The sequence below is a fragment of the Loxodonta africana genome, chromosome 12 (genome assembly GCF_030014295.1).
Source record: "Loxodonta africana isolate mLoxAfr1 chromosome 12, mLoxAfr1.hap2, whole genome shotgun sequence".
Lineage (NCBI taxonomy): Eukaryota > Metazoa > Chordata > Mammalia > Proboscidea > Elephantidae > Loxodonta > Loxodonta africana.
Window position 1 is genome coordinate 19,044,748 of NC_087353.1, and position 13,132 is coordinate 19,057,879.

Sequence of the window (13,132 nt, forward strand, 5' to 3'; positions counted from 1 at the left end):
ACAAATGGATAAACAAAATGTGGAATATTATTCAGCAATAAAAAGAAATGAAGTACTGAAACATGATACAACATGAACACTGAAAACATTATGATAGTTGAAAGAAGCCGGTCACAAAAGACCACATGTTGTATGATTCCATTTATATAAAAAGTCCAGAATGGGCAAATCTATAGAGACAGAAAGTGGATTAATGGTTGGCTGGGAGGGACTGGAGGGTTCACAGGAGGTGGCTAAAGGGTATGGAGTTTCTTTTTAGGGAAAAGAAAATGTTCTTAATTGATTGTGGTGATCGTTGCACAACTGAAAACCAGTGAGCTCTAAACTTTAAATGGGTGAATTGTATGGAATGTGAATTATACTGCAATAAGGCTGTCACCAAAAAACAAACAAAACAAAAGATACAGAAAGGTTAGAGAACAGAAGAATGTGATAAACATACCAGACTAACAAAACAAAACTGGGGTAGCAAATTGAGTAACAACATTTAAGTCAAAACACACCGTTAAGTGTCAAAAGGGAACATTATATATTGGTAAAGGAATAACAGATCAGGAAGACATAAAGAACGTGTTCATTTATGTACCTAGTAATATGACTCTGAAATATATAAAACAACAACCGGCAGATGATGTAACAACTACAAAAGATATAATCAATAAGAGTTTTAAAGGTTAGCTCCAGATTGATCAAAGTCCCAAATGTAAAATGAAGCTAACAGAAGCAGCTGTGGAAAATATCTTCGTAACTTTTCACAATTAAACATCTACACGTACCCATGCATGCACACACATATACACACACAAAGCGACAGATACGATTATATTAAAATTAAAAATTTCTGTTCCAGGAAGGACAACAGATAGGAAGAAGATACATGCAATGTTTAAACCAAATGGATTCTGACACAAGAACTGCTCCAAGGCAATACCAAAAAGACACGAAACCCAATTTTGAAAAATGAACTAAACATAAAAAAAAACTGGCTATTCGCAGAAGGAGAAATCTGAAGAGCTAACAAGTATAAAAAGAGATATTCAAGAAAGATGTAAATAAAAAAGAGAAATCACTTTATACTCAACACACTGGCAAAAAATAAGAGTGGATAGTACCAAGTGTTAGCATGGACATGGGGACAAAGGAACTCTCATGCACTAATGATGGGACTAACAAACCAGTAATGCTATTCTAGAGACCAACGCAGTACCTTACGCTGTGACAAAGCAATTTCGCTCCTGTGTGTGCACTCAGAGAAACTCTTACACAGATGCATAAAGCATTATACAAGGATGCTCATCATGTACTGTGAAAGAGATTAAGGCAACCCAAGCTGTTTTCATTTAGGGAATGGATAAGTAAAATATAAGAAGTCACATTACCGTATACTATGCAGGTACCCAAAATACAGTCACGTGCCACTTAACACCCATTTGGGCAACGACCGACCACATATACATCTGTGGTCCTGTAAGGTTATAAGAAAGCTCAGAAATACCAACCAGAAAATGGGATGTAGTGGATTTAGGCATATCACACTTGACAATCACAGCAATCCTCAAAAAGAAAGAAAAAATTCTGTTAAAAGATTGGCTCCACTGAAAGCTACAAGGCTAATGAAGACATGAGAGGGACCTATATCAGATACAGAGAAACTGCTAATGACATGGATTGAGGATCAAACACAAAAGCGAATCCCTCTCAGCACGCTGACGATCACCTCTAAGGCATGAAGCCTGTTAGAGATGCTTAAGAAAAAGCAGGACCAGACTATGATAGCGAGTTCAGTGCTAGTTCCAGGTGGTTCGAGTGCTTCAAACAATGTTTTTTGATGCATAATATCAAAGTGAGTGGCGAGTCTGTGAGTGCTGATGCGAAGGCAGCAGAGTTTGTTGAAACCTTAGATGAACTACTTGCAGAGGGAGGTCATTTGCCCCAGCAAGTTTTTAATATGGACGAAGTCTCCTTACTCTGGAAACCAGTGCCTGAAAGGATCTTCATGCATGAAATGGTGTTTGCACAACATCCAAATCCCAAAATATCCTATTTCACGGAACCTATCACAGACATTAAGCAATGCATGACTGTAATGAACGAGATACAGATACAAAAATACAGGCAGAGATGTATAGGGCAATACAGGTAATTCTTAAAAACATGGTAATAAGGTTTTTTAAAAAGTAGATCTAAGGTAGAATATCATTTTGGTGCATTAAAAACACACATATACACAAAATAACACTGTAACGTCTTTCGAGGATATACACACAGAGAGAGCAAACATTAAACACATTAGAATGGATGTCTATGAGCGGAAGGATAACAGAAGTGACGGGAATGAAAGAGAAATAAATGAGAAGCAATAAAACAGTAAAGCGATCTTGCACAGACCAATGACAATCATGTAGCACAAACTAAGGAGTATGGTCAACTCGACTCTGCACATGGGCTACAAGAGGGTTGCTTTCATGTAAACTAACGTTATGTTTTTCATTCATGCGTGCACACACATGCGTGCACACACACACACACACAAGCTCTGGTACTGCGTCAGAGTATTCCAAGAGAACCCACGAGAGTACACACCTGTGCAGTAAGACACGCCTTTACAAGTGGCGTTAATAGCTTCTTGGCACTTCTTCTGGGCAGTCTCAAACTGGCAGTTTTTACAACAAGGGCTGTTCCTATCACTGTAGAAAAAGAGCAGACAGGGACAGTTCAATTCAAACGACGACCCCATGTTTAAACACTGAGGTACTGTTACACTGACCTGAAGATCACAGGAGAGGATCTCCTGGCTGAATCACCCACGGGGCAACATCAATGCCACTCTGTACAAGGGCAGGTGGTCCAAAACAATCCACCACGAAAACATCTTGGTAACCTTAGCTTTTGTTACTTTAATACAGTAATAAAAAAAAAAAAAAAAGACATGCAACTGCAAGGCCATCAATGGTTAAGACCACTAGCCAGCCAGAGCCCTGCTTCCTATCAGTGGTTATAACATTAACATGCATTATATACAGTTAAATCCCAATTCTTCACCACATATCAGTTTCCCTCTTATCAGCCAGCCACTGGTCTATCAGTGACATAAAAATACTAACACAGCAACCTTCTAATTTTTAACCTGTTTCCTCCGTGTTTCGTTTACATCATTAAACAAGTCTTCTAGAGTGCTATTCCATTGTATGGACACACAATAATTCATTTACTCTATCCCAGGACTGTCATTTTGAGTGTTGCCAATATGTGACTATTATAAAAGAATGCGGTCATGAACATCCCTGTTAAATTACCCTTCTTGTCCATCTGCTTCTTCAAAAAAAGATTCTTCAAACTGTGGGAATCCTAATCAAACTGTGGGAATCCTAATCAAACAGTATGCAAGATTAAGGATTTTGGTACATAATGACAAACTGCTTCCCAGAAAGCATTTTTCTGCTCTAAAGGGCAAAGGGGTACATACACCCAGCTACCCACACACACACCCTCTAACGAATTCTAAGGCCCCTGCGTTCTCAGTTTGCTGCTTGTTGGACACCTTGTTACGCTAACCCCTCAAAGTGACTGTGGTGATTTATTTCTCACCTGCACTGAACGCCTTGTTTCAATGTACAGTCATTGTTGCAGCAGCTGTCGTTGTTCAGGTACATGATGCCAGGATCGCATTCTTCCCCTTCATCCACCCTGGAGTTCCCACACACTTTGTTGCTGCGTTCTTGAAAACACTCCTGGGCCTTACTTTCAATGGTCTTATAGATTGACTGTTTGCTGCAGTTTGAAAACATCTGGGGAAAAAAAAGGCCACAAAGGACCAAAAATAACATAACAAAAATCCATCCCCAAATGTTTACACTTCCTCTATAGAGACAAACTTTAAATGTTAAAAACCACAATTAGAGCTACCCTGGAGGTATGTCAAGGGCCCGTTACTGCCTCCTCTCAATGCCATCTATAGGGAATGGAGTATTTCCCTCTGCGGGATGCTACAACGCTGGTGTGAATTTGGTTAAAGGCCTAAAACTCTTCACATGCAGGTAAGCTATACAAAGGCTGAGACCAACACCCAGCCAACACCATCAAGGGGACAGGCAGTCTGGCACGAGCTGAGAGCCTGTGGACTCCATCCATCCGTGGGTCTCCCTCGTTTCTTATGCTCAGCACTGCTGTGTGGCAGTGAGAATGAGGCACACATCCCCCATCTTCCCAGACAAAATGACTCAGGAAGGTAGAACAGGTTTTGTTGCTGGCTTACCCTTTCTCTTTCCCTGTTTAGATGAATGACCCCTGTTAAAAGTTTTGACATATCAGAGCTTACTAAGAGGCATGATATTATATATAGTCTATTTAACAACTAAATTGCAAATTATTGCCTACACATTTTCATGGGTTCCCAAGATTTTAACTGTTGCTCTGAGTTTTTCTACAGCTGGACAGTGTCTTAAAGGGAGCCTCTACCTTAGTTTCCCAACTTAAGAACACAGAAGTGCTCAAAAGTCCCCCTTTAAAATTTGGGAATCTTACTCATATGAGGCTTATAGTCTGGTAAACTCTATGTGTGTTAGTGTAAAGGTTTATGAAAACATACAAATTGTAAAGTACTGTAGAGTTAAAATGAATGACAACTAGTAAATAAAAAGACACGAAAATTTTAATGTAAAGCCTGACCCCACCAGAACCTGAAATCTAAAGCTTCAACACAAGTTGTCATTATTCCATTTTCCAAATCTACAAGCAATTAACCTTGATAACAAATAGCCCATATGGTAGCTTTAACTAGATTTGGACGGACATGCTTCACTGCAAAACATACAACTAAGTGGTAGTACTTTGGAATTTGCAGTCTGACCCCTAGAGAAATACCTAGGAATGGAATTCCTTTCTGAGCTCTGGTGATAATCAATCACAGCCTCTTTTCCTTGTCCTAACCAGGTAAAAAAGCTTCAGAATATACATACCTTATTGTTCTCATGGTCTCCACTCACAGCTATGGGATACATGACATACTTCCCTCCCTGATCCTCATTAGGGGCACATTCTGCTAGCCCATCAGGATCATGTTCTGCTCCAAAATTGTGTCCCAATTCATGAGTTGTAACCAGGTCGGCTTCCTAAAGGATCATGCAAAAGGACACGTTATTTCCCAACACCCAACCATCAGCTACTTCAGCCAGTTTGGCCCACACGGTCTTAAAACAAGGCCCTGATTAGTAAACCAGTCTACAAAAGAATAACACCTGGATTATGATTACTTCTATCAATTACAGAAATTAAAGACTGTATTTAATACCAATACCATTAAATAGTACTAAAAACCCATAAATAGTACTAGAAGGATGAAATTAAATCAATTTAAGAAAATATAACTTACAAGAGGTGCTGGAACATTCATGACAAAACTACCCACACTGGCCATCTTAGCCAGCCACTGTCTGGTATTGCTAAACAAACAGCTACGGTAGCTAAGTACCACTCTCCCCTCATTCTAATCACACTGCTGAGAAAATCTAAAGCACACAAGCAGAGGAGGAAAAAAAAAAAGCAAGAAGTGACAAAACAAGATAACTGAGGAACACCAGAACAATGTTTCTTATCTCAGTGATTGAATTCATCTCCAGGACAATCTTAACCACCTAGCACATTTGATTTATCAGAATCCAGTTAAAAGGCTGTGCTTAATCTATCACCAGAGAATTTCTATCTGTTAATAACATAAAAATGAATTTAGCCAGCATGGCCGAAAAAACTTGTCCCACATTTATCCAAATAAAAAAATATAGTAACAAATGTAAAATTCCTGAATTTTTTTCTAAGGGGGGAAAAACACTCCATGGAACACGAAATGAAAAATTAATATTTTGCAGTTCATTTTTCTAGACAAGAAGAGTCCCAGTTCTAAAGTCAATGCCCAACTCCAGAAGCTTTCATAGGTTTATATTTAAATGGTAATGAAGAAGCTTTGAATTTTTAGCATCTCAGATAAAAAAACACTCAAATACCAAAGGTGTAACACGGAGAAGTAACTCCTAACTGTGCTTTTTTGAATTCATTAGAGGATTCTCTTAACTGACTTTGATGCTGTAAAAATAACTCAAAATTTTCAAAGTAAGTTTATTTTTTTGCTGTGTGTGTCTTGTAAGAAAAAAATTCTGGAAGACAGAGGAGAATGTCATGAAAGCAAACCATTTAAGATAATATGACACCAAAAAGGTAAAGGAGCACCATAAGAAAGAAATAATTTTGGAAATGAAAAGGCTTCCAAAAATGACTAATGTCTTTTTCTTCTCTCATCCCACTTCACATATTTATTAGTCTAGGAAATGCCAATATTGTTACTCTTCAATAATCATTTTATCTTTTTCTGATCTTTTCTTTCTTCTGTCCTATTCTTTCTACATGGTCATGGCATTTTCATCTTAACTGTCCCTTCAGTACTCAAACTCTGATGAAACTTCACAATACGCTTCACTTTCTTTCCTCTTTTTGGGGGACGGGCGGGGGTTGTTTGCTTGTTACGTGGCAGGGTTTTCAGAAGGTTTAGGAAGATGGAGGAATTAGATTAGAGCAGCAGAAAAAACAGATTTGAATGCAAGGCACTATTGGTCATTTCTGTAATTCATGCTCCCATCTCCCACACAGTTTTTCTTTTACTCATCAATATTTCTACTCTTCCCCAATTACTTGAACTGATGGCTGTTATTTAACTTTTTTCATTTTTTATTTTTTGAGTTAAAATCAACAATTATGGAAGGCTTCCAATTAAAAACTGTATGCCTGCATTTACCTCTGCTCTTTTGTGAAATTCCACTAAAACTACAGTAAAGCGATGGAAAGAAAAGAACCAAGCAAAAACAAGGAACAGAAGAGACAACAGCAGACAATAGATGGTAACAAAATTTTGGGAAGTGAAAAAAGTTATGAGTTAGAGACAGAAATAACAGGCTACAATCATGAAAAAAAACAGGAAGCTGTAAGAAAGAAACAGGACAAAGGGGCTACTGAAAAAAAAAATGCTAGTAGGAATAGAAAAAATTCAAAAATGGCTGAAGATAAAGTTGAGGACACTCATCTAGAAGATAAACAGGAAATAGGAGAAAAAAATTGAAAAAAAATCTGATTATCCTTCTAGGAGATCATGTATCTGGGTTAATGGAGTTCCAAGTAGAAAAGAAAAAACAAGGGATAAAAAATTATCAAAGAGATTAGAAAGTTTTACATAAAGATGTAAGCCTCCAGACTGAAGCAACATCTGCCCACCACGGTGAGTGGGGAGGGGAACCTATGTCATGTGTATCATCACAGTCAAAACACTACTTTATCAAACACTAGTATTTCCTACCCAATATCAACTCTCCCTTTCTCCCTTACTTACAGAGCGCTAATTCTGCTCAGGGCAGCAATGTACTCAGCTACAATAGCCACCTTCCTACACTCCCTTCAGGCTATGGACAGTACTGTGACCCAGTTCTGTCCAATGAGATATTAACAGAGCCAGTGGGTGGGGATTCCAGAGAAGCTTTTAAAAATGGTCGGACCAGGCTGGCTATGGTCTCCTTCTCCACCCCTTTGTAGCACAGAAGAGAACCATCCAGTGACCAGGCTATAATAAGCATGAGGAAAAAGGCCTAACTGTTTAGAAACGCTGCGTGAAAAACGGGAAGATCCTGGACCCAAGCGCATCACTGAGCTGCTATTCCAGCTGGAGAATGCTACGCCTGAACTTCTTTCTTGTTGCGTAAGACAAATAAGCCCATTATTTAAGCCACTGTTTATTGGATTTTCCAACAGATAAATTTTTGGATCCTAACAAATCCTAAAATATTCCAGAAAGAAAAAAAAAACAACAGGTCCCATACAAAGGATAAGGTGCCAGCGTGATTTCAGACTCTTTAAGTGCAACATGAAAAGCTAGAAGAAAATGGAGCAATGCTTTCAGTTTCTGAGGGAACAGAGGACAAGCCCAGCTACATTAGCAGTCAAGCTTAAGAGTAGAAAAAAGGCATTTTTGGATATGCAAAATCCCAAGAATTTGTCTCTCATGTACCATTTCTTAAAAAGCTCCTGAAGGATATGCTTCACCAGAATGATGGTATAAATCAAGAAAGAGGGAGAGAACAGAGGGTCCAGGAAATGAGAAAGCGCAGGGACATCTTTGAATGACAACTACATTACTGGACTAGAAAACAAGTAGCCCTAATAGGAGCTAATGACGGAGGGCTTCTGGAGGGATGTCCTCAAAGAAAACAATGACCCTGATGTGTTTTAAAGGGAGTTTCACAGGTTTTCTTAATGTTTTTAATTTTCTTATTTCCCACAAAGAATGTACAGTAAGACCTGTGAAACCCGGAACCTGTGTAAGGTGGAAACCTCAGAGAAGGAAAACTCAAATATTTTCCACTAAAATGAGAGACAGAGAAGTGGTTAAGACAGCACTCTGTCAAAGGCAGAAAACTTGCAAGACCTAGAAAAACAAGGCAGTCCTGTCCAGTTCCAGCTCTCAGAGGTTTCATTGTATATATTTACCTTTCAGGCAAAAAACAGAAAACAATGTTACTTTTTAAAAGATACCTTCATAAACGTATCAAGAAGCCCTGATGGCCCAGTGGTTAAGCACACGGCTGCTAACCAAAAGGTCAGCAGTTTGAGAAAGATATGGCATAAATGAGGTTAAAAAATAAAAAGAACATACCTTTGTAAGGATGGTTTTACCATAATTCTTTGTGCTGGTCAAACCACTATTCAAATAGATATTTTTCTTCCCAACAGGACTATAATAAGCTAGAGGAAAAAGAAAACAGAGAGAAATTTTTTGTTAAATACAAAATTATAATATAACCCATCCAGCCTACCACTCCAGAATTGTTATCTGTGTAACAAACAGAAAAACTTACCCTTTGGACAAACACCTCCATGACTGTTTGCTCTGGGAGAACCAACGTAAGCTAATCCAAGAGTTCCCATGTCAAAATCTTGGTACGTGAAAAGATGTGCTAGGCAGACTTTAGAGGCTTCTTCAGCTATATCAAAGCTAAATTGCTTTAAAAAAAAAAAAAAAAGTATTCCTAATCAGATTAACGGATACATCTGACAAAAGGTGGTTTCGGCTCAACACTCCAGAGCAGTACCACCACATGACGAACCCCAGCTCTGCACCAGTAACCACCACATCCTGCAATACAGTGCCCTTGACCTAGGTTCTCATCCACTGACACAGGGGAGAAGGCAGAGACTGTGGTCCAGTAAGACAGCACAATAGGGAAGAGCCTAGGAGCTTTTCATAGCTACTCAGAACTAAATCACTGTTCCTTAGAGAGCTGGTCTGAAGATGTATAGCCACACACTGAAGATGTTATAATTCTGTACAGTCCAAGCAGCTTGGAATATATTCCAGGGGATCTCAGCACCCTGTAACAAAAAAGATCCCTCAGGAGCCCCTGGGTGGTGCAAATAGTTAATGTACTCGGTGCTTAACTAAAAGGTTGGAGGTCTGAGTTCACCTAGAGGCACCTAAGAAGAAAAGCCTGGCAACCTACTTCCAAAACTTCGGCCACTGAAAACCCACGAAGCACAGTTCTACTCTGACATGTGGGGTTGTCACGAACCCAAGCTGACTCGATGCTGATTGGTTTTAAGTATTTTAAGAGTCTTATTTGGTTTTGTGGTTTTATTTTTTTGTTTTGTTTTGGGTTTATGGCTGCAAAGGAGTTATAATCATAAACTTAAAGGAAAAAGAAAGCATATATACCTAGTTTTATGCTTACTTAAATAAAAATAAAAAACCTACTTTAAATCAACACTGGAGGTTTGCAAGATTTTTTTTTTTTTTTCTCTTAAAGGAGCTTCACATTTTACATTGAAAACAATCCAGAGATTCCAAGCTAAGAACCCTTGATTTTAAAAATGCTTAAAATGAGAGATCAGAAAGCCCCGTATGAGGAGTGAATTGTTCCCAGGAGACGCTTTCCTGGCCACACTGGCACTTTGACAGAGCTGACCAATAATCCGAGAAGCTGGACTATATGAAGAAGAACGCGGCATCAGATCAGAGGGGGACTCACTAACAACCTGCGATATGCAGATGACACATTTCTCGCCCAAAGTGAAGAAGACTTGAAGCACTTACGAATGAAGATTAAAGACTACTACCTTCGGGATGAATTATACCTCAACATAAAGAAAACAAAGATCCTCTCAACTGGACCAATAAGCAACATCATGATAAACGGAGAAAAGACTGAAGTTGTCAAGGATTTCATTTTACTTGGATCCACAATCAAAATCATGGAAGCAGCAGTCAAGAAATCAAAAGACACACTGCATTGGGCAAATCTGCTGCAAAAGATCTCGTGGAAGTGTTAGAACATAAAGATGTCTTCTTGAAGACTAAGGTGCACCTGGCCCAAGCCATGGTATTTTCAATCTCCTCATACGCATGTGAAAGCTGGACAATGAATAAGGAAGACCGAAGAAGAACTGATGCCTCTGAATTACGGTGTTGGTGAAAAATATTAACAAGACCATGGGCTGCCAGAAGAATGAACAAGTCTGTCTTGGAAGACGTACAGCCAGATACTTCTTGTCTCACGTACTTGGGACATATTATCATGAGGGACCAGTCCCTGAAGAATGACATCATGCTTGGTAAAGCTGAGGGTCATCGAAAGAGAAGACAACTGTCAACAAGATAGACTGACCCAGTGGCTGCAACAATGGGTTCAAACATAGCAATGACTGTGAGGATGGTTGCAGGATCAGGCAGTGTTTTCGTTCCGTTGTACACAGCTGTTATACACAGGGCTGCTTGAGTCAGAACCAACTCGACCCTACCTAACAACAACAACAACATGATAAGAGGGTGAGGCTTCTGGGAATCTTCTAAGAACCTTAAGGAAGAGAACTGGAGAGGAACATCTGTAGATACAGGCCGTTCTTCCTCTCTGGTCCTCTCCTGACATGGACTGTCTAGAAGAACAGAGAGGTATGAAGGTTTAGCTGCTCCAGGAGTTTGAAGATCAATTATGGCTCCACCATTCTAGTTGCATAACTAACTATGGGTAAGTCATTTAACCTTAATGAGACTCTTTAAAAGAGTAATGGTGCTACCACAACCTACCTCTCAGGGTGATTGTTAGTGAATTGAGGTACTGGGAAAAGATGGGAGGAAGGGAACACAAAGGGGCAGGAGGAAGCTTTAGAGGGTAAGAGCTATGTTCACTATACCGACCATGGTGAGGATTTCACACATGTACACATATATCAAAATTCATCAAATTGCAATTATTTTATACATGCAATTTATTGTACGTCAATTATATTTCAATAAAGCTATCATTTAGTGTGAAAAAAAAAAAATACACCAGAATCCCATATAGATATAGCACTTCATGGTTCTCTATCTGGATAAAGAGTTGATGATGCCCTTTAACTCCATTCAAGCTTTAGAAACTCGATTTCCGCCCCCTAAGATCCTAAGCAGAAAGTCCAGATGAGCCACGCCATGCCTGGACTGCTCCAAAGAAACTATGAGATCAATAATCAAAGTGCTGTTTTAAGCTGCCAATTTGTGGTAATCCGTTAGAGCGACAATAGAAAGCATACCAACACATTACAAGATAAGCACTATCACTTCGCAGAAGGCCATTTTACAACAAACAACAGCACACACAAACTCAAGACACTAAAATCATGTGGCAGCATCCGGTTAGAAGGCAAGATTCCATACAAGACAGAAAGTTTATGTTAACTATCTTTAGATTTATCACCAGAATAAAAACACAAGATTTAAAAATTCCTGTAGAGAATGTCAGATCTCCAAGTTATATTTTTCTTTTTTTGCCTATCTTGCTACTTGCCCTGCTACAGGGGGTGGAGTGCTCCTGGTTTCCAACGACCTCTTCTAATATGTCCCTTCATTAATGCAGATAGGGTGCATATATTACAAAGCAGAAAATGGTACTAAGAAGAATCAAGTGGTGATTGGCTCTCCGGTAAAAGCATCACAGCTAAGATTCCACAACCTACCTCCAGCAGCATCTTCACATCCCAAGCATCCTTTTCTTCATTTGGATAACTTTTTTCCATATTATAGTGCTTTTCACCAGGTTTTACCTTTTCTGGAGACTTGAGAATGCGGATCTATACTTAAAGAGATAATATACTTAGAACACTTTGGAAAAAGTCATTAAGGTTCATGAAATAATACTATATTATCTGTTCAAAAAAACTCCATCCATCATTCTAGAAGAAATATTTTAGAACCAAAACTCCACAAATTCTTCAGCTGTAATAATCAATGTCTGAAAACAGACTGAGAAGCATATGGCATAGAAAACATATGTCAATGAATGATTTATAAAGTTATGAACATATTTTTATTTTTCATTTGTTCTGTATTTAGTCGGAAAAAATGATAACTTGAGTCACATGAGCCTAAAATATTTATTTCAACTGTAGTCAATGATTAAAAACATAAAGTGGTAAGATGTACATTACTTTCAGCACCACGGCAAAAAAAGATAATGAAGACTAATGACCTCTCCTTGAAAATGTAGTTCAGACAAATTCATATTAAACCTGCTAAGAAGAAAAAAAAGAGCAACAACATAAGCTTTTCTCCAAAAATAGATCGGATAGTGAGTTTGGGAAAAGGAACAAAGTCATGCTCAGCTTAGAGGTTTCTGGGTGTCTCCCTTGTGGCTCTGCCTGCCTGTCTGCACAGGACATGCATTCTCATCAGTTTTTCTTATTCTTTTAAATTGTGCTTTAGGCTAAAGTTCACAGCTCAATTTCTCATACAAAAATTTATATATTGTTATGTGACATTAGTTCCAATCCCTGTAATATGACAGCACACTCCCCCTTTCCACCCCGAATTTCTTGTGTCCATTCAACCAGTTCCTGTCCTTTCCTGCCTTGTCATCCTGCCTCTGGACAGAAGCCACCCATTTGGTCTTGTGTATCTGACTGAACCCTTCACAAGTACTATTTTACGTTTTATCGTCCAGTCTAATCTTTGTCTGAAGAGTGGGCTTCAGGAATGGTTTTAGTTCTGGGTTAACAGAGTGTCTGGGGCCACAGTTTCAGAGATTCTTCCAGTTCTCTGTCAGATCATTAAGACTGGTCTTTTTACGTG

At 38.8% G+C, this 13,132-nt stretch overlaps 1 protein-coding gene across 3 annotated transcripts in view; it reads right to left on the reverse strand.

The window, feature by feature from the left end:
• ADAM17 (ADAM metallopeptidase domain 17) overlaps positions 1 to 13,132 on the reverse strand; it is a 55,091-nt gene that overhangs the window by 19,229 nt on the left and 22,730 nt on the right. For 2 of the 3 annotated variants that reach the window (XM_064295015.1, XM_064295016.1), the window contains exons 8-13: positions 12,022 to 12,135; positions 8,892 to 9,036; positions 8,690 to 8,778; positions 4,959 to 5,111; positions 3,589 to 3,788; positions 2,584 to 2,687 (exon numbers count right to left, since the gene is read on the reverse strand). In XM_064295015.1, coding sequence (XP_064151085.1) covers positions 2,584 to 2,687; positions 3,589 to 3,788; positions 4,959 to 5,111; positions 8,690 to 8,778; positions 8,892 to 9,036; positions 12,022 to 12,135 — 805 coding nt within the window. Of the gene's footprint in view, positions 1 to 2,583; positions 2,688 to 3,588; positions 3,789 to 4,958; positions 5,112 to 8,689; positions 8,779 to 8,891; positions 9,037 to 12,021; positions 12,141 to 13,132 lie in introns of all 3 variants that reach the window. The other variant, XM_064295017.1, reaches the window with a different exon arrangement.